This window comes from Carassius gibelio, chromosome A7 (genome assembly GCF_023724105.1).
Source record: "Carassius gibelio isolate Cgi1373 ecotype wild population from Czech Republic chromosome A7, carGib1.2-hapl.c, whole genome shotgun sequence".
Classification (NCBI taxonomy): domain Eukaryota; kingdom Metazoa; phylum Chordata; class Actinopteri; order Cypriniformes; family Cyprinidae; genus Carassius; species Carassius gibelio.
Window position 1 is genome coordinate 30037197 of NC_068377.1, and position 27909 is coordinate 30065105.

At 37.5% G+C, this 27909-nt stretch overlaps 1 protein-coding gene across 3 annotated transcripts in view; it reads right to left on the reverse strand.

Moving 5' to 3' along the window:
* LOC128017150 (diacylglycerol kinase delta) overlaps positions 1–27909 on the reverse strand; it is a 56771-nt gene that overhangs the window by 14425 nt on the left and 14437 nt on the right. For 2 of the 3 annotated variants that reach the window (XM_052602376.1, XM_052602378.1), the window contains exons 3-7: positions 1862–1972; positions 1693–1773; positions 1399–1503; positions 396–528; positions 44–150 (exon numbers count right to left, since the gene is read on the reverse strand). In XM_052602376.1, the coding sequence (XP_052458336.1) occupies positions 44–150; positions 396–528; positions 1399–1503; positions 1693–1773; positions 1862–1972 (537 nt within the window). Of the gene's footprint in view, positions 1–43; positions 151–395; positions 529–1398; positions 1504–1692; positions 1774–1861; positions 1973–9096; positions 9324–27909 lie in introns of those variants that run through there. The other variant, XM_052602377.1, reaches the window with a different exon arrangement.

A 27909-nucleotide genomic window follows, 5' to 3' on the forward strand; every position in this document is an offset into this window, starting at 1 on the left:
GCCACTGAGACCACATGCATGTATAATATAAATATTCACTTACTCCGTCCTCATCTTCTATGATGTCATTTCCTATAGACGCCAGAGTGGTCCACTTACAGTTATTTGTGGATCGTATGGCACAGCGCTTGTGGGCTTTGAACTTACACACTAACACACACAGAGAAAAGATGACATTAGACAGAACGTCACTAGAAAGTGATAACAGGCTGAGGGCAATGTTCCTATTCATGACTCATTGATTACGCTATAAACAATCTACATCAATGTTCGTTCTACGAGCAGAATAAACAATGCACGAAATGGGAAATGTCAAAGAAAGGGGAAATCCAAACAAACTGATCATAAAAAAATGACAGACAACAAAACAGACAGTGCTTTGTGTTTATTTTTACCTTCACAGGAAAGACCATGAGAGGTGACCCCCGGCAGAGCCTCTCGACACACGTTGCAGAAAGTGGGCCGGGCGTGAGAGCAGGCGTACCAGTTATGCATCCCGGAGAAGTGCTCCATGTTAAACTGACTGGCCTGGGATCAGTACAATCATGTCAACATCACAGCACTATAAATAAATAACTAGATAATAAAATCGCAACCAGGGGCTGGGGCTTATTTTGGCATCTCAGGGAACTTCCAATGAGGCCTTGAGACAGCGCTATTTTAGTATAATTAAGACACTATTATAGTTTTTATTAATATTTTGATTTGTTTTAAAGTTGTATATTTTCTGTTTTATTTTTATGTTTACTTAAAAATTTAAGAATTGGGTTAATTTTGTTTTAGTTTTTAACATTTTAATGTTTTTTAATCTCTATATAGTTTTTATTTAAGTTTTAGTTTATTTATTTTTAGTTTTATTTTCGGTTACATATAATAATCTTGCCTCAAGATGACTTAAATAATAACATTATGAAAAAAATTATTTTAATTTTCATTCATTGTAAATATGTGAAGTAGACCTGGAAAAGTCATGTAAATTAATAATATCTTTTTCTTTTAATTTTATCTTTTTTTAAATATTTTTTATTTATTTTTTTATCAGGAAGAAAAAGGTTGAGAACCAATGGTCTAGGGTTACCAACACACATTACTGTTACAGACAAAAACTGGCTTGGGATCATTTAAAAGTTATTTAAGTTATTAAACTGTGGTTTAAGAAAGGCACTAATGGTTTAAAAATTAAATGGATTGACACGCTAACTCATTTACATCAATATTTCACCTAAACACAATTACAATTATATCAATTACTTCTGTGGCTTTCATTTATTGATCACTTAACTGAGAAATCCATTTGAAGGAACATCAAACTGTATTCTGTTACAGTCATTATGGCCATCAGTGCACATTAACTGAGCCTTTGAATGATTTAGGAGAGGTCAAAGGTTTGACACTGACCTCATAAGTCTCCCATTTCTGTACAGACTTCAAAGCACTGATCCAGTCTTCCATCTCCTTCCTGCTCTCCGCACACAACATCAGCTTACGGAATGGAGTGATAACCTAGGAGAGAGAGCCAGAGACATAAAATAGGTGTGAGCTAGTAAACGGCGGTGAATAATGAAACAAAGAAACAACCTAATGAATGGGGCTTTCTCAAAATCTAGTGCGATTCTTACCTACTGTAGACAGCAACATTCAAAAAGAGTTCACTAGGTTTTGAGAAAGCTATTGAGAAGAGATTCTGCTTACTGTGAAACTGTTGTTGATGTTCTTGGTGCTGGTCTCAGCCACGCTGGCATCTGAGAGGTCGACCTCATCAAATATGAGAGACTGCAACAAGACAGTAGCATGTTTCTGTCACCAACAAACACCAGAGGTTCAGTCTTTATTAGTGGGACACAGAGACCCCTGATTTTACCTTTGAATCTTTGGCATAGTAGAGAGTCCTGCCTCGCAGTTTGAAATACCTCCTCTTCCATCTCTGAAAAGAGCTGGTCTGTTTGAGTAGAAGACCCTCCTTCACACTCTTCTACAAAACAAATGCAGAGAGAGACGAAACAGATGAAAAACTAGCATACAAGACCATTAATGCAAATCCAATGACTTGATTTGTTTTTACAATAGTGTTCATGGGTCAGTGTGTCCAAACTACTACTATCCCTACTGCCACATTTTTCATAATGAAACAATTTCATGCCATACTAGAACTGGCTATTTTTAGAAACTGCTTCATAGCCCGGTGGATTTACTAGTGTTCATAAATTGCTTCTTTTGCACATGCATGAAATTCAGTCTTCTGTTTGCGATACTAAAACGTAATAAGAAATGAACAAACACAAACCCCTGAGGCTCCAACTTGAATTAACAATCCTGCATTTCAATCACAGCGGCTTATCACCAGGACCAGATGGAACTGCATGGGGACTTTTCCCACATTATTTTTGCTGATTGTAAACATGATAAAATGTATTGAACAGATCTTTAAAACATTATACTCTCTGCTGTATATACTCTATAGCTGTATTTGGTAAGTATTTGAATTCTGTGAAAACTTATCACTATAGTATAAGAGATTTTTACACGCATTTTGAAGGAATTCAGAGGAAAAGACTGGTATATTAAAACCATCTACAAGCCTCTATCAGATTTACCATAAGAACACTGTCAAAAACCAGTTTGAACACTTTAATTCTTCTAACAAGGTTTTTTTTTTGCATCTCTTGCTTAATTGCTTATAAAAACAAACACTGGTATACTGTAAAGGGGTTACGGTAAGCTTACAGTAAATCTGCTCTGGCGCCTAGCAACATTCCTGAGTCAAGTGCCTTCAACACTGAAAGAGGAACTGTCACATTTCCATAAAGTACACTGTGGACCTTTAAAACATGGTTTGGACATCAGTTCATCTCTAACTTTCATCCATAAACCTTGACGCTTCAGTCTGGTCTGATGGGCAGAGAAGCTATAAAAGTCTTTCAACAAGTCATCAAATACAGCTGAACTTTGTGGCACAGTAAAATGTGTCTATGTCACATATTGTGCCCTCTCATGACGTGAGAAGTGGATTTCATAAGTGGATCATGGCAGAACAAAGCCAGTCGCTCGGACAGCAGTGAGACAGGCTGATGGGACAGAAACCACAGCATATCTGTCTCTTGGTTTGTCTGTCACACTAAAAACAAGGTGACAAGAGTCATGACGTACACATAAAAAAGAGAGAAAAAGAGAGATTGCATTGAGGCTGTATGGTTTGTTCGGAAAGCACGAGTAGGTGTGTGTTCTGTATCTCTCTGGCTATATTCAAAATGAATATCGAGGAGGCTGAATCAGATTCATACACCCCTACCCTTGAGAAAGAGAAGTCTGTTTAATTGTTTTGAATGTGCATTTAGTGTAATTCAAAACTTTAAAGTGTTAAAAAAACCTGTACTTGCAGATAATGATAACCTATTAATGAAACAAAAAGCCACAAAAGTTTACTTACGCTTACAGTAAATTTAAAAGTGCACCTGGTAAAATGTCAAAGTTAAAGTTTAATTTTAAGACACATCTGAAATAACTTCTTTAATAATATTTTGTCATGTTTTAAAGAAATTTGAACTGCTGTAGTGTCTTATTTAAAAATATTTAATTAAATATATTTTAAATTTACTAAATTGCAACTTAATAGACACATGACATACATGTTTCAACCAGCAATCGTAAAGATGGGGAGCAAACTGAGGGTTAGATCTTATGTGAGGGGAGATGAAGCCAGATTCGAGCCATATTCAATGGCAGTGTTAATGTAACCTCAACATCACTTTTGCAGGTGATTATATTCTCTACATGCCATTCAACAAGTGTCTCATTTGTGCCACCATGACTCCCAGCAGAGCTCATAAATGTATGTGTGTGGCTAGTGAATAACTGCCCCCAGAAGGTGGTTAAGTCTGTGAAAATCCTCCTTTTGAGGACATCTGGGGGTCATTAACAATAGGAAAAAAATATTCATAAATGAATTAAACAATGTTTTTCTTGGAGCAGATTTAGGGATTGTTTTATATGTCAAATTTAAAATCAGTTACATTATGGAAACAAGATATTTTTTTTAATGCAAAAATCTTTGTATTCTAGAAAATATAATTAGCTCAGAAAACAACAAAGTTCAATGAAAAGGTATACAAAGAAAAGTGTGTGTGTTTAATAAAATGAAACGAAATAAGTGTGTGCAAGCTTAGATGTAAGAGTCTAAACTTGTGGATCTCTGCCAGTGAAGCTTCCCTGTACACTGAGACAAGCATCAGACCCAGACATCACTCACTTCATCCTTTCAGAACAGAGCTGGTTCCACATTCATAAAAGATGAGGGCATCTTTGATCTGTCACAGTGTGCAAGCAAACACACACACACACACACACACACACACACACAGCGATGTCAGATGATGACTCAGAGAAACTAAGGATAGACATTCTCATACAATGATTGCTATTTTTGTTTAATCTCCTCTTCCTCTCCTAATCTCCCCCTCACTCTCTTTTTAGTTCCTCTCAAATCCTCAGCTTCTGTATTCACCCTGCTGTTCTCTTTTTCTCTTCTTTCTTGCGCAATTCCGACTCACCCTGTTCATTCCCTTCCCTGTTTTCTGTCATTCTATCCTCCTTTCTCTGTTTTATCCCTTCTTCTGTCCTCCCTCTCTCATCTGAAGGGCACAGTGCCTCTGCAATGCCCTACATAGAGCTGGAAATACAAATCCCATGATTCCTTTCACCAAAGCTGATTAGATCCAAGTAATTATAAAACCTGGAGAGGACTATCTGTCAGCATTCCCATTTATATCAATGAGAATTGCTCAGATTCCTTGCAGCTCTGGAAGTACACAATCTGGAGGCTGCCATTTTCATTTATGGGTACTGAGTTTTTTTTTTTTTTTTTTTTGAGCCAGTCATTTTTATAGGGCAAATTTTGAAAGAAAGATATGCATTTTTGGACCCCTGTAATGGTGTCGTTACACCATCCACCAAAAAGAAATGACATCCACACCTAACCCCTTGATTAGATCCACTAGTCTGTTGTGCTGCTGTGGTGTGAATACTAACAATTCAATCTTAGACCTTCAGTCGAATTATATTCCCAGGGTTTTCCCTGCTCTGAAATGAACCTACCTTTTTCTAAAATATGGCTTTTGCTCACAAATCTTCCTGCAGGCTTTGATAATTCAAAGCCTTGAAATAATGCTCAGAGACTTAATTTTGTTGTTAAAAAAAATAAAAATAAAACTACTGGGATGAATTTGTCGTCATCTGACCCTCGAATTGCTGTTAAAGTTGATCTGAGTGGTTTTTTAAGTCAAAGAAGTACAGCTATTAGGACAATCATGTGTCATTATACTCATAATGTGCCTAAATAACTCATCTCCAATGCAGTTCAGTAACTATGCGATTCATGATAGTGAAAGAGAGAGAGAGAAAGATGATTCCACTAAATATGCAAGGGAACAAAGCAGAAAATGAACAAGAAAGCATAGCATGGGACATTAACAAATTATACACTCCAAGAAATGGTTTGTCCATTCAGGAAATATCACCATAGATAAACAAAATCAAATGCAATAAATCTTAATTAATTGTCCATTCAGAAGAAAACAGTGAGTGAGTGAGACACATATGTATATAGCATATGAGACAGTACAGACTTTACATGTTCCTACTGATCTTAATTGAAAAACATAACACTGCTTGTATGTGTCCTACGATGGCTGAATATGATCACCTTCAAATCACAGCAATAGCCCAATTTCAGCCAATCAGCCTTATCTATCAGTTGCCATGGAAACACAAATGAGCTGTCAGCAAACACAGCTGTCATTCAAGCAATCAGTGTTCCAAAATATCACGAGGAACTAACAGCATGCAGGGTCATAAGCTACACTACCCAGAAGCACAGGTCAACATTGTTGGTACATTTTTCTATAAAAATGAATGAAGACACTTTCTTTGTTCAGCAACGCTCGGTTAAACACAGATCTCAATCTTTAAAACAACAGACTGGTTTTTCCCTTAAGACATCCCTTGTTGATTCGGATATAAAACATTATTTTTCCTCCTTCTAGACAGTTCATGAATAATTACAGACAAACAGAACTAGGCTTATGTTGAGCTCTCTAAAGCTGTGTTCAGACAGGCAGGACACGTTTTGGCCGTATCTGACTCACTCGTCTGCAGCAAAGAATAAAATGAAACCTGATAACACTAAAACATCTATACATAGCCATAAATAGTTTGAAATCCGAATGATGTTTTAGAAAATGTCTCAGTCTGAAAGTTTAGATCATATTTCAAGTATTATTATTTTTGTGAATATAGTGCCTTAACATATGTTTTGCTCTCCACACAAAGCTTGTGTGACCTTTTTGCAATATAATATTATATAAACTGCTCAATATTGTCTGGAGCCGCATCCAAATAGACTCATATTCAATTACACTTCTCATATAGCAGTCTTATGCATGGAAGTGTAAATACAGCAATGCCACTGTCAGTTATGTTCTCTCACATATGGAGAGGCACAATTTCTGTTTTTTCATTCTCACTGACAGCAGCTCTCAGTTGTCATATAAGAAGGTCTCTTGGCATCGCACTGATGCTTACATCATCACTATAGCAACTGATGCAGGTCTACCAGATTGGATTGCATCACTTACTGTACAAAATGACACTTCTAAAGATCAGATTGGATTAATGTGCGGTGTCAACAGTGTGTTTAACACTCTGGGTTAGATGGCACAGTCTGGTTAAAGTTGAGTTAGAGCCAGACCAATTATCCAAAGTGCCCACAGAGACTATGAGTCCCTTTCACAGCTAGTAATTAACCTAATGAACTGATTACAGCCCCTGCAGTACAGTGTATGTGTGTGTGTGTGTGTTTGCATGTGCGATCTAATTAGAGACTACATCACACAGCCTGAGAATTTATTACCACTGAGGTGTCACCCTGAAGAAACCAAGACTCATTCAGTAACAGTGTCAGATCCTGCACATGCTGTGTGCTAACTGCACAAACTGTACGAATTACACACTGTTTAGCATATTAGTTACATAGTTAATTAATTTAGCATCACATCACTTGCTCATCAGCAGTGAATGGGTGCCGTCAGAGAGTCTGAACAGCTGATAAAAACATTGCAATAATTCACAAGAAATCCACATGGCCCCAGTCCATCAATTAGCATTTTGTGAACCCGTCATTAATTACCTCCAAATCTCCTCCCATGAAGAAATAAAATACATGCTGGATGGCCCGAGGGTGAACACATTTTCAATAAATTTGAATTGTTGGTGTGAACTGCTCTTTTAATTCAAATTTTAGTTGATCTAAAAGGTAAAAATCAGTAAACATCAGAGGCTGAAGAGAGAGAGAGAGAGAGAACACTTTTAAGTACTAAACAGGAGGAATCTAGCCACCAGAGACTGATGAAAATGAAAGAAACAAGAGTTCTTTGAATGGCAAAATGGTCAAGTGATAGATGTATCCACCACACACACCAGAGAGCATCTATTGGTGCAACTATGTCAGTCTGATGTTTTAGATATTAGTGTTTTTTTTTATTTTAATAAATACGTTTAAAAAAATAAAAAAATGAATGCATTTAAATCTGAATGAGCTACAACGTTAGGGTATGTTGCAGACATCAAGAGGAAGTGGTGTTTGAGAGCTATGTACATGTACATATACATCTGACTATAGACTTCCAGCAGAGATAGCAGAGCTCATTAATGCTAATCCTACATAACATTGTTCATGCTGATCTCTCCATCAACACTCTATCAAAGATGTCTCCTCATTATCTTGTGACAAAAAATGTTTTTACAGATAAATGCTAATTCATAGGTTTAATAAAAGTGTCAGTTTAGCATTGTTTATTCAAATTAATCTTCATTTTTTTTCCAGTTTTCATTGTAATTGTACTTCAAGTTTCAATAATTATGAACAAACAGAAAAAAAAAACATACTAGGAGGACAGAGCTACAAAATGATTGTGGTTAGCATAGTTAACATAATCTGGTCTTGGAAGAATCTGATAGGAAATGTTTGACAAATGTTTTGGCATTCTTAGCAAACGAGAAATGTTTGTGGAATTACTGAAATCTCTTCCATACAAGATACATACAGATATAAGATTACCAAAGTCATTAGCGCTATTAATTTGGGATTAGTCTGTCAAATGAATGTTTCAGTTACAATTATAAACCTAGGTCTCTGTGATTTCATGTACATTATGTACATAATTAAGGAAGCCATTAATTAAGGTTAGGATCATACTCAGGGCTGACCTGGTCTGTGACTGGATTTTCGTTATGGATTCATTCTCTTTTTACATTTGAATGGGATGTGATCAGAGAGCTGTTATTTTATTAAGAAAGTTGGCAAAAAGATAATGGATGTGTTTTGTACCTTGTTCAACAAAGTCAAAATAAATGAGAATCACTGCAAACAAATTACATATTGTAATTTTACATATTGCTGTAATTTTTCCAGAGGTTGTGTGAAAAGAAAAGCATAGATGTGCATGAATTTACCTGACATGTTCCAATGGAACAAGGCTTTTGACTGAAGAGAATAAACCTGAGAAGCAGAAGCCCTCCATTTAATCTCATATCTGTCTAGAAGAAACAACTGAGATTTAATAAAAACCTGGCATTGTACACTATGAATATTGATGGCCCAAACTGTGTGACATCTCATAAATGTGTAACTGTAAATGTAAAAGAGTGATTTCCCCATGCAATCTACAGTAGTACAGTGTCTATGTGTCTTTAACTGTTCAGACAATCCAGTTCTTTTATTCATTACAGGTGTTGCATTAATACTGCGGTAATCATATCAGCACAAGCAAGCATGTCCTGCTTACCCAGAAAAACCTTATAATGTGCACATACACCTCTTGCATCATCTCTCATATAAACATAAGCCATTACACATATGCACAAAGCCAATCATGAATCATCTGGTAACAGGAAGAGAACACCAAACGGATGAGACGTTCAGCCTCACAATCCCAAAAAGACAGATAATCACTTATATAACATAATTCAAGCACGGACTGCAGCGCTCATTCCAGTGAAAGTTACACAAAGTCAAGTAGAATTATAGGAGAAGCCTATCCAAACCTGTGAGAAGACGCTATTGCTGACTGTCTGTCCTTCTGTTGTTCTTACTGAACTGCTGGAGGAGGTTTCCAAAAAGTTGTCTTCTCTAAAGCAGCTGATATCTCCCTGTCCACCTCTATCACAGCTGAACAAGAGCGGGGCAAAGCAACACACACTGCCTGGACACAGCCTGGGCATGATGGGTCCCTTCAGCCATCGATATGTGTACACACACACATTTACAGACACACAGGAACACGCTGACTTCCTTTTGGCTGCACCTTAAAAACACGCCTTCTTTTGAAAAAGAACTTCCTCTTACAGGTGAAGTGATAAGACCGCCCACTCTTTTACACCCGGCCCTACCGTCTGAAAATGACAACACACAGAGACGTGTGATGGTATACATTTAGAACTAGATAAATTAGTTTGGTAAGCATCACTTTTCACAGAATCACAGAAAATCCCAAACAGCTATAGGCCAAGGCAGACGTTCCTTTTGGATCAGGACAGAAAAGAAGACAATGAGGCTATTACAAACATGTATGTTCCACTGTGATGATTAAACAATCTTGTAGGAACTATATATATATATATATATATATATATATATATATATATATATATATATATATATATATATATATATTACAAATAAACGCCTTCTCCAAAAAAAGCAATGAGATTAACTGGAGAATGGAGAGTGAAAGGAGACTTTTCTGATTTTTCGCCTTATAAAAAAAGAAACAATCACACATTTACTTTCACACATTTATGTGAGGTTATTGTTAAGTACTGGTAAACATTTGAATGAACTTGGCTGGAAAACCAGGTTGATTATTGTACAATCTCTCTGTTTTCTTTGTATTTGCATAATAAAAAACAATTATAAAAAAAAAAAAAAACTTTCACACATTTATGTCTTAAATTGTGTTCAAATTTACCATGTTACCTTTAAGTTATGTTATACATTCATTTACACTGATTTTTCTATTTATTTAACAATAAAAAAACTGAAAATTTAGGTAAAAAAAAAATGAAATAGCATTTTTTTTGTAAAATGTACTTGAAGGATCTTTGTTTTTTTTTGTTTACAAAAATGCCTAAAAAATGCCTCATGCCTTCGTCCAAGGCATGAGTCGCCAAACTTTTTAAAGTTCAAATATGATGATTATAGGAACCTGATCCTATAATATATATGCAGTAATATTTACGCATAGAAAGACCCATTTATACTTCTAATTTGAATTAAAAACAGTATATGTATCAAAAATCATCTGGAAAAAATCTGGAAAATAATTACACTATGTATATTATATATATATATATATATATATATATATATATATATATATATATATATATATATATATATATATTGGATTAGAAACTATGAAATTAAATCACAAATTATTACAATTACAATGACAGGAATACAATAATTAGTGATTAATCTCACGATAATATATTATTATCGTTGGTGTTGTTGTTGGCTGTTAACATTTTTCTCAGACCCCAATTTGAAAACCCCTGCCCTACATCAAAGAAACATCTAAATGATGAAGTAAAACTTCACTAAGAACTCCGCTGAGGAATAATTATTTCATATTTGTCATCCAAAGCACACAAGTCTGTTTCAAAATAAGCCTACATGTGGAACATTCAGAAATACCTAGAAGTGTCAGTTACAGAAGAAACAGGTGGGATGTGGAAGAGATGAGCAAGATGCATCTGGTGAGAGGTGGAAAACGATGGAAATACAGACAGAAATACACAGGGAAGCATGACGGGTGGGCACTGATGCGATTCTTTTGTGAGTGCTGGACAGGAAAACACTGTAATGAGCGATATGTTAAGCTTCTTGACAGCACACACTGACAGACAGAGAGAGATAATTGTTCCTCTATTATGTATATCTGCAAACCTCAGCCCAGTCTCTTTATCTTCTGTTCACATATTAGTGTCGCTGTAAATCTCTCGATGTGTCTGCTGTTTTACAGCCTGGTAATGAGATAAAACATCTCCTTCCTACAGCACAAGGCTGACTGGAGGAAGATATAATTCCTTATGGCTCTGTTTATATGGACAGGATGAATTAGAGCATTTGTGGGTGGCAGTTCATTGTCAGGACACTAGGGGGCGGTAGTTGCTGGAGCTAAAGCTGTACTGCAGTTATTTGTAACTGTCTGTTGCTGTCTCTCATCCACTGATGCTGATCACACACACACACATTCCCATATCACAAACACAACATTCACATTGGTGCAATTTGACATGTGAAACACGCATTTACACAGTTGACGTTACATCATATGATGGCATGCTGGGTTGTCATAAAAACTACACTGGCCCCCGGTTGGCAGAGAGATGGACTGAAGGGCCACCAGGCCACACACACATACACATTGTAAATCAACACAAATTCCCAATTCAACATGCTGGGGTGCAGGCAACTAACCTGCTGTTAGAGAGGAAATGAAATGCTTTGTCACTTCCTGCAAGAGAGCCAAACAAACGCAGGGGGATTGAAAGAGTCAAACAACATATGGGGCTGAGCCAGCCAATCTGTCCATGGAGAGACAACCCAGTGCCAAAATTAAACCTAATGAACCCGGGTGTCAGATTTAGAATCTGCATCAGAGTCAACACGATTCACTCGATGGATGTAGAACGGAAAGTCTCCTCCGTGTTTAGACTGATTAAACATGACTGGATCCAAATGCAGATTAGTTTACTGCGCTATTATGATGAAAATGAGAAGAGGAAGTTGAAATGCCACTTTGGGAAATTTGATGAACATATGAACATGCACACATACGCTGCTGTGGGAAATCACTCTGATGTCATTGCAGAATTACTGATGACTGCTTCCAGCGTACGCCACAAATCTGAGACTGATTCCCATAATCCCTCGAGCGAGAGACAATGAGAGGGAGACTGAGATATTCTGCCTTCTTTTTTTCTTCCATTACAATCTAAAGTGAAAATAAAGCTCAAATTGAGGAAGAGAGTCTTATGATAGAGTGTGAATCAAAACGGTTTCATTCAGAATCACAAATTAAAGTAATTAAAAGTAATGTCCTGCCGTGATTGTTTTTACATACAGTATTGGCAACAAAAATCTATGTACACACAAACAGATACACAAAAAAATTTAAATAAAGAATTAATAGAATATAAATAACATTGTATGTTGGCAGTCACTGAAATATATAACTAATAAAATTAATAAAACATTATTTAATGATTTTAAGAAATAATCCCAGATTAACTTTCAGTAATATTGTAATAATCATTTTGATTTTAAAATGTATACAAATAAAATAAGGTACTAGTAATTATAACACAAAATAAAATACAAGACTTCTATGAAATTAACAATCAATACAATGTAACAGATTAATAATCAATACTATGGTGATACTATGATAAATATAACACTGACAGAAAGAGAAAGAGAATTGTGACTATATAATAAAACAGTAAAGTAAAATAAGTAGCATATAAATAAAATACATTAATGAAAATGGAATAATTAACAATCAATACTACAGTGATGCTATAATAAAATAAATGAAGTAAAAAGATACAATACTTAAAATATAAAAATAAAATAAGGTGTGCGTAATTATAATATATTGTGTAAAAAAACAATAAAAATTCAACAAGACATTAGTGAAAATAAGGAATATCCCAGATTAACAATCCTGAATAACAACATCAGAAACGGCTAAAAAGAAAAAGAAAAGAAGAGATAATGACAGTGCGCATCACACACACACAGTGTGGATGGAGGCTAAGGGAGAGGAAGAAAGAGACTGAGAATCCCACAGAGGTGACAACATGAGCACTGGCCTTGTGATTGAAATCCTGTCACTGCTGCTCCCTTATGACACACACTAATGCTGGGCTCAACCCTGAGTGCTCTGCCACTTGTACCGGCTCCAAGGGAACAATCCCTAGCCATTTCTGCGGCACCAGAGTGAGTGGCATTCAGTTAAGAGCCTATTGTCCCTTCATACACTCCTCCACACACCGTTACAGCCCTCACACAAGCTCACGACCACCTCATCACACATATAAGTGGAATACATCTCCAGCAAAACATACACACAGTCTTAAATGATCAAAATAAAAAAATGAGAAAACGAGAAGTAAAAAAAAAATTAACCATGGAAATGTCAAGTCCTAAATTTGTATTTTATTTGATGCAATTAACTGAAGAGTTCTAATATACCTGAGGAGAATTTTTCATTAGCATTACCATTTATTTAAATGGCAGTTGTTCACAAGCTGTTGCCACTTTACTTCATGGGCACTAATTTATGCATTTTTTTTGCCAATTACCTGATCCATAAGTGCCATGTGACTCACTCTCTATTAATGCTCTTTGTATCAAAGGGGGAAAACACACAGAAGTATAATTCAGATGCTAAGAGGCTCTCCAAAAATATGTTATAATAAACTTTTTGCAGTTTATATTTTTTAATGCAATTTTGTCAAAAGACAAAAAAAACAAAAAAACTTTAGAGTGGCTATTAATTAGAGAAGTGCTACCCTGTCTAAGGTCAATTGCTTATTAGTAATGAAATGAAAGTTGTGACAAACTTTTTCTTGTGACATAGATCTGAGTGAAAAAGATGAAGGAAAAAAATAGGGTGAGGTCATATCCATTACTTGTTGATTGGAATATGAGATGTCACTGGAATATCAAGTTATAAGCATTTTGATAAAAAAGTACAAAATTATATGTATACATATATAAATAATTTATAGTAAGATTTAAAACATGCATTTACAGTACAATGACATAACAAAGACTTAACCAAGATGGTGCATTAATTTAACTATGAATGGGAAAAAGTGCATGAAGGATGAAAAAAAAGACGACAGTACTGCTTGTGGTCATCTATCTCTGTAACAGTTCCATTGTGTGTGTGTGTGTGTGTTGTTGGCAGGGTTGCCCAAGCCACAGTCACAAATCGTCTTGAAAGTGAAACTATAAAAAACAACAAGCTAAATCAAGTGTTAATAAATCCGTCCACCACAAATACATAAACACATTGAACACATCGAGTCCAGTGGGAAAAATATATTACAATCCACATAAAGCTGTTAGTGCAGACACAAAAAGAAAGAAAGAGAGAGAGAGAGTTGTTGCAGACTAGCATAACACTTGACCTTTCCAGTAAACCACACACACACACACACACAAACACAACTGACCCAGCAGCACCTTATCTGTGTGTGCAGGCCGCAGCTGTACACCTGTGTCATCTCCTCTTCTGACTGTGTTCAGAAGTGAATGTTACTATATTACAGCATGTGAGTGTGCTCTGTGTGTGTCTCGTCAGCAGTTCTTCTCTTCACTGGTAGCGCTCGGCTTCCTCGGGCAGTGAAATATTTTCTGCTGAATTAATCAACTGCAGAACATGATCTCTACCCAGATGAATCTCGCTAGATAAGAACAGAAAGTTTCCAAACATTCAACTGACATCCTCTTAATGTCGATTCACATTATGAGTAAGCTTTATAACAACTGGGTTCTTCACAAGGCGGTACTGTAGGCTAATCACATCACCATCTCACACACACCTCACTCTTCAACCATAATGGTGAGGAAGTGCTTGGACGGGGATCTGAGGACCTGTCCCATATTTGTTCTGCATCCTCACTGACTTCACTTTAGAAAACGTACAATATATTAAGATTCAAAGCAAAATAATGGAAATCTTTACACAGCTGTAAAAGCTTAACAACAGCTACTGTACACTTAAGACGACTGTCTTTGGTTCCTATTGATGTGGGTACTATGATAACTAATTACTGTGCCTAGCTAACCATTGTTACAATTTAGTTGGATATCATGTTATATTTTTATTTTCCCCAAAGCAAATCCAACATTACACTACTGTCCAAACGTTTTAGGTTGGTCAGAAGTCTTAATGTTTTTGAAAGAAGTCTCTTTTCTGTGGTGCCAACATATCTGCCAATATGTAACAAAATTTGCGTGGTGGAGAAGTACACACAAAGAGTGTGTGTCCAGATTGTGAGATTCCACAGCACCCTGTGATCTCTCCCTCTCCCCAGGAAACCATGTTGCCCAGTGTGACCAGCAGACAGTCCCAGCGGCTCGTTAACAGATCAGGCTTTCCATTGATCAGCAAGCTAATTACGACTCACTCTCCATGTCCTTTTCTCTCTCTTGACACCCAGTACACCGCCATGTGATTGTGTGTGATGAATACGTGTGTCGCCTCGCCATTCAAACTACCTATTTACCCAGCCTTACGTCAGAGCGGATCTTCCATCAATCGAGTCTCAGAAGTACTGTAGGATGTGTGTCGATATCATCTTCCACAGGATAATCAGACAGGATCATATAACATGTACCAGTTCAATTACAGTAAACCACTCCAATCAGCAGCTTCCAGCGATAACACACAGCTAGTGACATCCAGTTAGTGTGTGTGTGTGGGCACTGGAAAACAACCTACTCCTCCTCTACTTCAACCACATCATCATTTCTCCATCTATGACTTTTCTTGGCTTTCTCATTCTCGCTCTACTCACAAAAAAGTACCTAAAAGTACAGTGGTATTACCGTGAATTTTAAACATGCACAGTTCCAAAGTACACGAATACAGCAATCATTCATTGCATACCAACTACTGTACTATTATCAGATGATACATCACATCATCAGAGTACCTCCTCTATTTCAGCCCTCTCGCCATGTGATGTCTTACAGTATCTACCTCTGTCTCTATTTATGAGGAATGGGTATGTGGGCGGATCCCTCAATGCCCTAAAGCAGCCCATAATAAAGAGGACAAGCACCTCACCATGGTGACCTTGCTGTGCTTAATAAAGAATTCAAAATCATGTTTTCAAGCACTTTGGGGTCAGTAAAAATGTATTTGTTCAACAAAATGAATATAAATTAGGCATGCAAAGATACCACTTTTTCCAGAACGAGGCTGATACTTTCTTTCTTGGTACTTGCTGATACTGATACCAGTACCTGTTTTTTCATAGCATTCGCAACTGCATGTTTTTATGGAGCGAACAGCAAAGATCATGCAACAGAAGTATTCCTTGCTCTCTCTTTGTGCATTTCTTAAACAGCTCATTTGCATATAGTCTCAGGTCAAACAGTCACAATGGATATTAATAGGAAACTGTGTTCGTACAAGAGCTTCGACACAGCCGAATCTGTATGTGTCTGTGTACAGATTACAGTACATATGTGCTGGAGAGCATTCAGAGGCTCTCGAAGAAAGAACTCCATCTGTGTGTGTGAGTTTGTGAATAAGTGTGTGTGGGATTATATGGGTGTAGAATGTTTGTTGAATTACAGCTTTAGTTTTATTGATTTTTTTTCTTGTATTATTAATATTTAGTACATTTTAGACTGCATTAGTGTGTTACCATGAGTATGTGTGTCCAGTGTAGTAGGCGTGAAAGGCTGTCCCCTTCTCTCGCTCCGTCTGCCATGCAAATGAGCCCTATACACAGCTCTCAATAACACTCAACAGATAACCCGACTCACTCTCCCACTCTCCCTGCCCTCTCTACTGTCACTCCAACATTTCTGTCTATTTCAGGTCTGTGCGAATTATTTCATTTCTTTACCCACCTTCCTCCCCCCATATCTTTGTCCTATTTTATGCCTTCCTGTTTTCTTGAGTGTTCTTTATTTAGAATAGCAAGGCCCTAATTTACATAGCCTATGGCCACTGTGAGAGAGCGATAGAAAGAAAGAGGAAAATTCCTTTGGCCTTCTTGATGGTACTGGAGGTTGACTCCACACCTCTCTCACCATCTCTCCCTTCCGCAAAAACTCAACACAAGCCAAATAGGGAATCGAAGAAGAAAACAATACTGCTGCCAACTATCTTCCTTTGCATATGATCATGTTGTTGCAGGCAGATTATGTTTTCACACCATCTCTCAAATAATCGACCCAAGCCCCACTTTCTCCACACTTCTTTACATTGTGTCTGTTTTTAAAAGAAATCATATTCAAAACATCCAGTTTCTGACCAAAAATAGCCAGCATTTAATAGCCCACATCAGTACACATATAATATGTCAAGGGATGACTTGTTTCTCGGGCCCACACGTTCACATTGACATGCAAAGTTTTACAAATCAATTTTAACTATTGATGCCATGCAAGAGACAAGACAGTGGTACATACTAGCATCTTCTCATTTGTGTCTTTTTAATCTAAACATTATTTTAAATATTTGATTAATAGTGATGCTTGCTATAGTATCACTATAATTACTCTTTTTAATTACACTGCTTTTCAGAAGTTCGGGGTTGGTAAGGCTTTTTTACAAAGAAATTAAAACTTTTATTCAGTGAGGATTATTTAAATTGCTCAAAAGTGACAGTAAAGACTTTAAACCTTCTATTAATCAAAGATTCATGAAAAAAAAAGTATCACAGTTTCCACTTTCACCAATTTTTCTTGAGCACCAAATCAGCATAATAGAATGATTTCTGAAAGGATCATGTGACACAGGAGATCAGTAATGGCTGCTAAAAATAAGAATAAATTACATTTTAAAATAAATTAAAACAGTTGTTGAAAATTTGTAATATTCCACAATATTACTTGGTGAGATTTCAATTTTTTTTAAAGACCCCAGTTTTTGGAAAGGTAGTATACAGTACTTTTAGGTGTTTGTTCAAATCCCTAACCCCAAGTACTAACGTTTTTTACATTTATGGATGTATGATTGTATATATTACCATTAAATCTCTTTGTAGCATACATACTTCATACATGAAGGATGGTGTTTTTTCAAAACAATCAGACTTATGAATTTTGTATATGATACAACCTCATGTAGAATTGTTCTTGGAGTATTTTGGCCGTCAGTGACTTTTTTGTGTTTTTTTTTTTTTTTTTTGTGTGGGGTGTTCTGAGTGGTTTTTAGTGCATTAATATGTGGTTGATATATTAATGCACTAAAAACCACTCAGAAAACCCCACACAGCAAGGCCTCGGCAACACCCTTAACACCCAAGCATTGTGGAGGCGACTTCTGTATGGGCGAAACACCACTCACATTATCTTCAGAAAATGAACATTTACTTCATCACTCTTGTTTGTCAAAGATAAACAAAACTAAATAATTAGAATCTACCTAGAAACTAGTAAAAAAAAAAAAAAAAAAAGTCACTGATGGCCAAAATACTCCAAGATCAATTCTACATGAAGTTGATTTTTTTAAGAGAGGGCATGCTCAATGTGAGCACATTTCTAGAAAGTGAATAAAAATAGACATTGCTTGGAGCTATAGTGAGGGAGAGGAAGCAAAACCATGTGTGTGTGTATTCTCCTCCGCAGTTTGTTAGGGTCAGTGTGAGGAGTGCTGGTGTGTAGTGTGTTCTCTCTTGCCGCCCCCTCAGGCCCTGCTGTTGTGTAACCACCGCATTGCAGTCGCACACACAAACGCGTAATGACTGAAGTGGCATATATGTGGGATTACACAAGTGTCTTCATGCATAACTATGTGTGTGGGTCAAGTTTTGCCCATATTGTAAAGACCAGATACCCTTTAGGGCGGCACGATTAATTCTCCACATGCTTTCAGATGGAGAAGCATTTACTACACAGAGCCGTAGTTCACTGACAAGCTAAGGAAAACCGCGCGGTTATGAAATCAAAGAAATCGTTCTGCCATTATGAAACTATGGCTCTGTGTAGTAAATGCTGCTCCATCTGAAAGCATGTGGAAATACCACATTTATTAACATGTTTTTACTCCAAACTCACTTCATAATGTCAGACAGTTGTTTGAAATAAATCCTTTTGTGAGGTGATGTACCTTCCTACATAGAATAATGCACGTATTTCATAGTATTCTAAGCAGTGATAAAGGCTATGCCGATTAGCATTGTATTATAATATACTTTATTGTAATAAACATTATAATAAGACAAACTCAGATAAACCATATATTGTCATAGCCGTGTGTTTATTAGTCACGTTGAATCAATAAAAGCAGTTAAATCTTCTGTTTCTGGAGTTCTTTTGCGAGGCGTATTTGGAGTTTCAGCGTGAGAGCGCCCTCTGGCCTTCAGATGGAGATTTACTACTGATCACAGAACGTGCTTCCCTGACAAGGTGCGTATAACAATCACAGCTTCTGCCTAATCACGATTTAACGTCTTTGTGATACAAAATAATAGAAATCAGTGGAAAACTAATTTTTGTGTATGGGTTGGTGTTTGAGGCATGAAATTTCCAACACTCTTAAAAATGAAGCTTCTTAATTGGCATCTATTGTTTCTTGAAGAACCTTTAACATAATTTAACCTTTTCACGAAACGTTCTTTATGATGAAAAATGGTTCTTTACATTATTAAAGTGTTCTTCACACAAAGAAAAAAAAGTTATTTTAAGAGCCGTTCAATAAAAGGTTCTTTGGGAAACCCAGCACGGTTCTACTATGGTATTACTGCAAAACTTTTCTTTTTGAAGCCTTTATTTTTAAGAGCGTAACTACAATGCTAAATTCATCCCAGAGAGGACACCACAGAGAAAGTGGGCTAATATTAGCAGATAAATATAGAAAAAAACAGATTGTAATAGCAGGGGTTATGCGCACAGCAGGAATGTGGAGCCCGGCCTGAATCTTCTGCTAAAGCTCCAACAAGCATTACAAGAACATTTCCCAATGTTTCTTGTTTGTCAATCAACCATAGACAAGATTGAGAGGAGAAAAAAAATCGAACCACGGGAACACACACTCATGGTCCCTGAGGGCACATTGCAACACACACAGCTTGACACGATCATAAACCCAGTGGGAGACAAGTTAAAACAGTACAGAGAGAGAAAGTGTGAAGGGCTAGATAAATGGTACACTGTTTATTTACCAGTGACATCTTTCCAATATCCAACAGCAGGTGATAAACAATGTGAAGACAGAACAAGAGAGAGAGAGCAAATGATCGACAGGTAGAGAGAACGAGGCTGCTAAACTATGTTAGAGTAAATAGAAGAGGAAAACACACTTTCTCTGCCACACGGAGTCATTTCTCAATATTATTTCTTCATCAGTTTCACACAAACACACAGAATGTCAACCCTCTGTGTCACAGTGTGATTGGTACATAGATAGAGGACACAGATAGGGACCAGACTGAGAAAAAATATAACAGAACTAAATTTAACCCACAAATATCTACAGTGAGAACTGATTAGCATCAGAATGAGAGGGAAACACCATAGACAACTCCCAATAACCCTTCTTCAGCAAGGTTGAAAAGATGGTTTGTTTCAACAGGCCTCCAGCGTACCCACTGCAATACCCAGCTCTTGCATCGCACTCTTAGGCAAGTTTCTGAAAGTTACAAAATAAGTGAAACAGGTCAAAACATAACTGTGCTGGGTCATTCTAGTGAGCGATGGGGGTTCAGTTATTGCTAAATGTGTTTTCAACAAGACTTTAACTATAAGGAAGCCTGTTTCAGTTTTAGAGGAAAAACTGGTCATTTTTAAAATAGTTACAATTATGAGACACAAAGTCACAACTGAAAGATATTTGCAATTGTAATATAAAGTCACAATTTTGAGAAAGTCACAGATGTACAGTAAACCCACAATTACGAGAAATAAAGTTGTGATTATGATATAGTCACAATAGTCTTTTTATACATTTTTTTTTTTTACACAGGTGAAAACAGACTTCCATTAGACTTACATTAGGGGAGATAAGAGGAATTATGTTGGTTTTTCATTTGTAATGATTTGACATTGACATTGATATAGTTTTGTTTAAAGGGGAAAAGATAAGGGGTTTTTACAGTAAACCTTGATGCAAAGTTCACCCAAAACTCATGGTCACCCCAAGTCATGTTGTTCCAAACCTGCATGACTATTTTTCTGATTTAAACATTCTTTAAAATATCTATGTTAATGATGATTGTTAAAGGGAAGAAGGGAAGTAGTCATGCAGGTTTGTAATGACACGAGGATGAGCAAATGATGACAGCATGTTCCTTTTCGGTAAATAAAAAGTTAAAAGTTTGTGACATTTTAAGCAAAGGAAGCACGGATGTGGTTTGTAGTGCAGGACAAAAAAAGACACATGGTGCTTCTGTTTTCTCTCACACATGCACATATACAGATACACATATGTGCAGCGGTGTCTTCCTTTCCTTCATCTTTTTTTGGGTCTGTTTCTGTACTCAGGCATGCTTCTTCCTTCCCAAACCCTCAACACACTTGATTGAGGAGGTGTGTGTGTGGGTGGGTGAAGAGGGTGCTTCAATGCTTTCATCTCAGGGTGACACAGAATCCCTCCCCAGTATTATATAATCTGCACCTGCACTCAGTGTGTGTTTGTATGCGTGCACAAGGGCAACCACACCCGCCTCCTTAATGTAAACCCTTGATGCTGACAATATCTTAAGATGGCAAAACAAGAGGAACCCCCACCCCCCTCCCCTCCACCACAGAGTGTGAATCAACAAAGCTTTATTGTAATGACAGTAAAGGGTAACAATGTTGCTAAAACAGTATTGTACTTCTTTTTTTATTTGACCTCGTAATTTTTAATGAGAATGTCATAACTATATTTTGAATAAATGAAATACAGACGTATTCCAAACTTGCAATTAGATCTGCCTCCATCCAGTCAACAGCCAATGGATTGAACCAAGTTCCCACCCTACTTCTTTTCTTTTTCAATAATCTGCTTTATCCAGCTGTATATCTCAATACAGAAGAAATTATCTGCATATCTACTTCCATTTCATGGCAACTTTAAATAGAATGACTTTCTATTGAAGTGTTTTTTTATTTGAAATATTTCCAGAAATTAGAGGAATAATTTACCAAAAAGACAAAAAAAATTGCCATTATTTAAGGCTTACTTTTTACATAAGTAAGCCTTAACACACACACACACACACACAATATACTGTATCTTTCAACTAGGTTTTAGAAAGCTGTTCGGAGACAATGCATTTGAAAAGTACTGTACAATTTAACTTAGCATAAGTTAAATGTGTTGAAATGTGAATTACTTGAATGTGTATAATCTTCTCTCTGTAGCTGTAATTGCAACTTTCAAGAGGACTTTTACGATTAAACACCAGAGAAATAATGAGTGCTAAGGTCCTGCCACAGATTTTGAACAGAAGAATTAATTTTCTGATAGGCATGTCACTGAAGCACCAAGGTTTGATTAAGTCCTGACTCCTCTGAAGAGATGCGTGTTATAGTGAGTCAGATACATGCTGCTCAAGTGTTCAGACAGGATGTACTCTAGCCTTAAGTACAGACCTCAGAGCTGCAGGCTTTTTTCTAAATAACTACACATTCACACATGTAAAACCATAAGTGTTTAGCTGTTAACTTTGATAGCCCAACCCTTACTCTGTGTTATCTTTCTCTCTTAGAGTTTATTTCTACCCACCTCATTCTCTCTACTGCTCTCCTTTTTTTGTTTAGGTTACCCGAAACCTCTTTTTCACATCTCTCTTTCATAGCTCTAAAAAGGCCTCTTTATTCACAATATCTACATTATACTCAAGCAAACACATACATTGTAAGGCAATGCTCTACTATTTTTGGAAACTTTTAAAAAATATTATTGGGTGATGATATCTTCCTAGCATTATGTGTGTGTGTGTGTGTGTGTGTGTGTGTGAGAGAGAGAGAGAGAAAGAGAGAGAGAGAGGGAGAGAGTTACACCTTAAAGATACTTTCGTCCAGTCTATGTACAGCAGGTGTGTGTTGTGTTGTGTGGGTGCAACTGGGTGTGCATGTATGCATGAGAGACCCTAACCCTAACCCTAAACTGAACAAGCTCTCCTTCCTGGAGCTATAGTCATAACAGCATTCAGCAACATTATTTTTCACTATATTTAATCACAGTTAATATAACTCAATCAGAATAAAACTCAATCTAACCAATATATAAACTCAATCCTGTTCTAAATAATACCTGCAGACAAATTTGACCCTGAGAACAGAAGGCAACACCATCTACTTTGTTCGGTTGTAGTCCAGCCCTCTAAACAATGAGAGAAGTTGCTACATTCACAACAGACAAACCTCTATGAATTGATCGTTACTGACCATCTACAGTTACAGACACGAAATACAGCCTGAAGAGAGTAAAATATGGATGAGAGAAACTCTCTCAAGTGCTTTGTGTGGAATAATGTGAAATGAACATGATGAAGGGACTTGTAGAAAACATCTCTGTGAATAAAAGTGAAATATGAGACATCATTCTAGAATCCACCTCACTGCATCAAAAATTGACAGGAGGTTCAACAAGGGGGAGAGAGTATGTGTATCCTGTTCTACTAAGATTAGACATCGAGATGGGATTAGTTTCAACCTGGCGACATTCCCATTCCAGGCTGCCCTAAAGACAGGAGCATCTACTTATCTGCACTGTCAACATTTAAACTAATCATCATAAACAGTTTACCCTCACAGATGGTGCTTCATGAGTGCGTGACATCAGAAAAACAGAAAATATTCTTATGTAATTCAAATAACGTATTTCCACCTGATAAAAGATGAATTATTTTAATTTTGGTAGGAAAAAGTGTTCCTGACACACTTAAGAGTGGTGCTAATGCAGATGATACAAATTTGAGCCTGGCCTGCAATGTCTGTATCCTGCTGCAAAATGCAGGTCCATCTAAAAATTATTAAAACTGGTAAGGTCAACTAGCATGGTCTTTGTGATGGTTGGCCAGCTAAGGTAAAGTTAAGGTAAAGAACCAGCACTGGCCGAAGAGACTCTTCCAGAGATCAGAGAGCAGAAACCCAAAACCCTGCTCATTCAACGTTCTTTGATCTGTGATGAAAGGAGACTGGTTTGTTAGGGTAGACTTGAAGGATGCTTACTTGCATGTTCCCACTGCTCCCCACCACATAAAGTTCTTTCAGGGTCAAGTCTATCAGTTCAGAGTCCCGCCATTCTGGGTTTCTCTGGCTCATTGTGTTTTTAAGAGATGCATGAGTGTGGACCATCTACTCTTTGGTTCAATGGCATGAGGATTCTGCCCTATTTAGACAACTGACTGCTCTGCACCCCAACATAAATGCATGCTTTATGCAATGCCAAAACTGTTCTGGAGCATATACAGAAGCTGGGCCTTACTGGGAATGGCACAAAAAGTGTCAGAGCAGACCATAACCTTCATAGGAATTGTACTGTCACAATGTCTGCCATGCTACTGTACCTCATACTTGGACAGACAGTTTTATTCAGTTACTGACTTATTTCCATCTGGGGGAAAGGATAACTTATGGTGTCCTTTGACTTGTGTTGGAGCACTGAAACCCTGGAAATGGGTAACATTTCTGAGGTCTGGAGTGCCACTAGTAGGGGTGTATCGATACGCGTATTCGTATTGAACCGTTCGGTACGACGCTTTCGGTTCGGTACGCGGTACGCATTATGTATACCGAACGGTTCGTTGGAGTAATTAATTATATTTGAAAAAAAAAAAAAAAGAGAGAGAGAGAGAAATATAATGATATGCGTTCAACAAGGTAGCCCAATAACCCAAACAACGTAACAGGCAACGCCCCTGACACTCCCGAAGAAGAAAAAAACACCATCTTATATGTTTATGTTAGGCTACTCAGCAGGCGCTCGCTCACTCAGTACGCGCTGAAGGCTCGTTGCAAAATAGCCAATGCGTTTAACAGACTAGAAATGAGAAGATCCTCCAATAACCAACAGGTCTGGTGTTTGGGTGCACTTTGGATTCCCTTTAAGCTATAATGGTGATGGCAAGAGAGTGGTGGATAAAAAAACAACGGTATGTCGCATCTGCAACATGACAGGGTACACCAGCGGGAATAAAAAAAAAAAAAAAAAAAACACCAGCGGGAATATCTGGGATATATGCGTCAGTACTATCTGGGAAAAGACGAAAAAAAGGAGAAACATGCACGCAGCAAACTATCCCTGCAGCATTTAGAAACTATAGCTTACAGGGAATCCAACCCAAACACCAGACCTGTTGGTTATTTTAGGATCTTATATTTCTGGTCTGTTAAAGGCATTCGACATTTTGCAACGAGCCTTCAGCGCGTGCTGAGTGAGCGAGCGCCTTAGGGGCCGTTCACATATCGTGCCTAAAAACGCATGGAAAACGCTAAGCGCGTCTTTCTCCTCCTTTCCAAAGCGCTTGGGCAGAAGCGCTCATGAGGCGTCTGTCTTTGCTAAGCAACAATGACGTGCTCTCTCCATGAGACGCGGAAATTTCAGCGAAGGATAAATGGATTTGCAGCTCTAAAAATCGCTTGCAGTAGCTCTGCTACTAAATTTATTTCAAAATTGCAATCCATATACAACTATGATCAGCTGATCCTTCATCTTGGCTGAGCTCTCAACGTTGTTACGGGAAAGGATGAAGCTGATTGGTTAGTTCTTGTCACATGACCCGCGGTGCGCTTGCGGCATTCTGAAAAGTTGAGATGTTTTTACATTTTGCTGTATCTAAAACGTATCGAACCGAACCGAACCGAACCGTGACATCAGTGTATCGTATCGAACCGAACCGTGAATTTTGTGAACCGTTACACCCCTAGCCACTAGGGATGGTGCCTTCTTGTCCACAAGTGATCACAATCGATGCTTCACTAACAGGATTGGGAGCATGGAACCAGAGGGGGATTGGTGGTTGCTGGTCAACAAAGGAGGCCTTAGAACATATCAACATTCTAGAACTGAAGGCAGTGTATCTAGCACTACAACACTTCCTATCAAATCACGTCAACAGTATTTCATTTCAATTGCCAGGGTGGCACCAGGTCTCTTGTGTCTTTACAACTAATTCACAAGATCCTCAGATGGTCTCAGGGCTGAATGGCTTCATTAAAGCCAGTTTATCTCCCAGGATCAGACAATCAAGTAGTGGATGCTCTGTCCAGGGATCTACTGCTTCCTGGCGAATGGTGGCTTCACCCAGATGTGATGCAGCTGATTTGGCAATGGTTCGGCAAGGCAGAGTCCACAGCAGCTTCCCATCAGAAAGAACCTTGTTTTTCAGCTGAAGGGCCATGTTGGTACCCAGATCTAACTCATCTTCAGCTTTGGGTTTGGCCAGTGGGTCCACTTCTCAGTTAACTGATTGTGAGCCAGCAGTAGTGAACACTATTGGCTCCTTCAACACAACAGCTTTGTGTCAAATGTATTGAATTCTCTTTTTTTTTCAGTTTTCTGAAGGAAGCAAGGCATTTAAAGCCTGTTCGTTCTACTCCTTTTGCTGTTTTAGACTTGCTGCTTGTTCTAGAGTTTATTTGTACACCACAATTTAAAGGATATTAAGTTGTTGTCCTGGAAAGTGTCTTTTCCGTTAGCCATTGCTTCCATTAAACATGTTTGAGAGCTTCATGCTCTGTCAGAGAGTGAATTGTGCTTACGCTGGTTACCAGAGGATTCGGGGGTCATTCTTCGTCCTAATCCGGCCTTCCTCCCTAAGGTCTTGTCACCACAATTTGTGAATCAGTCTATTCATCTGGCTGCTTTACAACCTCCTTTTTCTCACTGCAATGCAAGAAGCAGGAGGTATCATCTTCTGTGTCTTAAAACGAGCTTTGAGGTGCTATGTTAAGTCTACTGCTTCTTTTAGACAGACAGATCAGTTAATTGTCTGTTATGGTGAGGTATGCAAGGACGCTCTTTTGTCTAAGCAAAGACCGTCATGTTGGATTGTTGAGGTGATAAAGCTAGTGTATAATAATTGTAACCTGCCTTTACCAGTGTGCATTACTTGTCACTCTACTAGGTCTTTCTCTTCATCCTGGACCGCTGTACGCAGAGTTTCCTCGGCGGAGGTCCGTGCAGCTGCTACCTGGTCCTCTCCATGTACAGTACCCTTTGCAAGATTCTACAAGGTCAACATGGTTGCTTCCCATGATGTGAGTTCTGCAGTCCTTCTGGAGCATTAGATTTTTGCAGGGGGGTGGCATTCCTCACGACTGTGTTGGTATGTGTCATCCACTAGTGCTCAGCACTGCCTCTGGCGGTCAGGAGGAAAGTATTCTGAGAAAGCATTCCAAGACTGGTCATCGAAATGCTATGGTTTTATACCCTTGCATCTCAGTCTATGTCATGACTTGACTCTGTTGGTATTTCTTTCTTGACCTATCTAGCTAGCGTAGTGATTATCCACTAGTACTTAGGCTAGTATTTATTTCGTTAATGAAAAGTATGATGAAAAATGAATTGAAAGACGACAATAAGGTCAATAAATGATAACTAAGACTATATCAACATGCAATATCGTTGAAGAAAAAAGACAAGACTAAAATGTACTTTAAAATTTTTATCTGAAATTCTTAAATTTTTTGTCGAAAAAAGGAAACAACATATTATTGCAGACTGCTGTACATGGCTCTACTACACAAGCTTTCATGTGTGTGGTTGCCAGATATCAAGTGTTCAAATCAACAAATCAGAGCTTTTCTGTTAAAAGGATGCATTTTATGCCAAAAAATAAGCAAAACACCCGGCAGAAAATGTATGCATTCTACATTGCGGATGCACCGACGATGATCTGAAAACACGACAAACTAATTAAAGTTTAACTGTCTCAGTGTGAGATCTTCAGTTTAAATGAAATTGTCGTTCAGCCAGTCTGTGTTCTGTCATGAGATCTCAACTATTTTGTTTGCGATCATGGTTGCTGAATAAACTTCCTTACTCAACCTCTGCTGCTTAAAAAAAAAAAAAAAAAAAAAAAACCTTCACACATGCCAACAATCTTTTTGATTATAATTTTGAGTATTTTGTATTATACATTTTTTGTATCAGTGTAGCTATTATA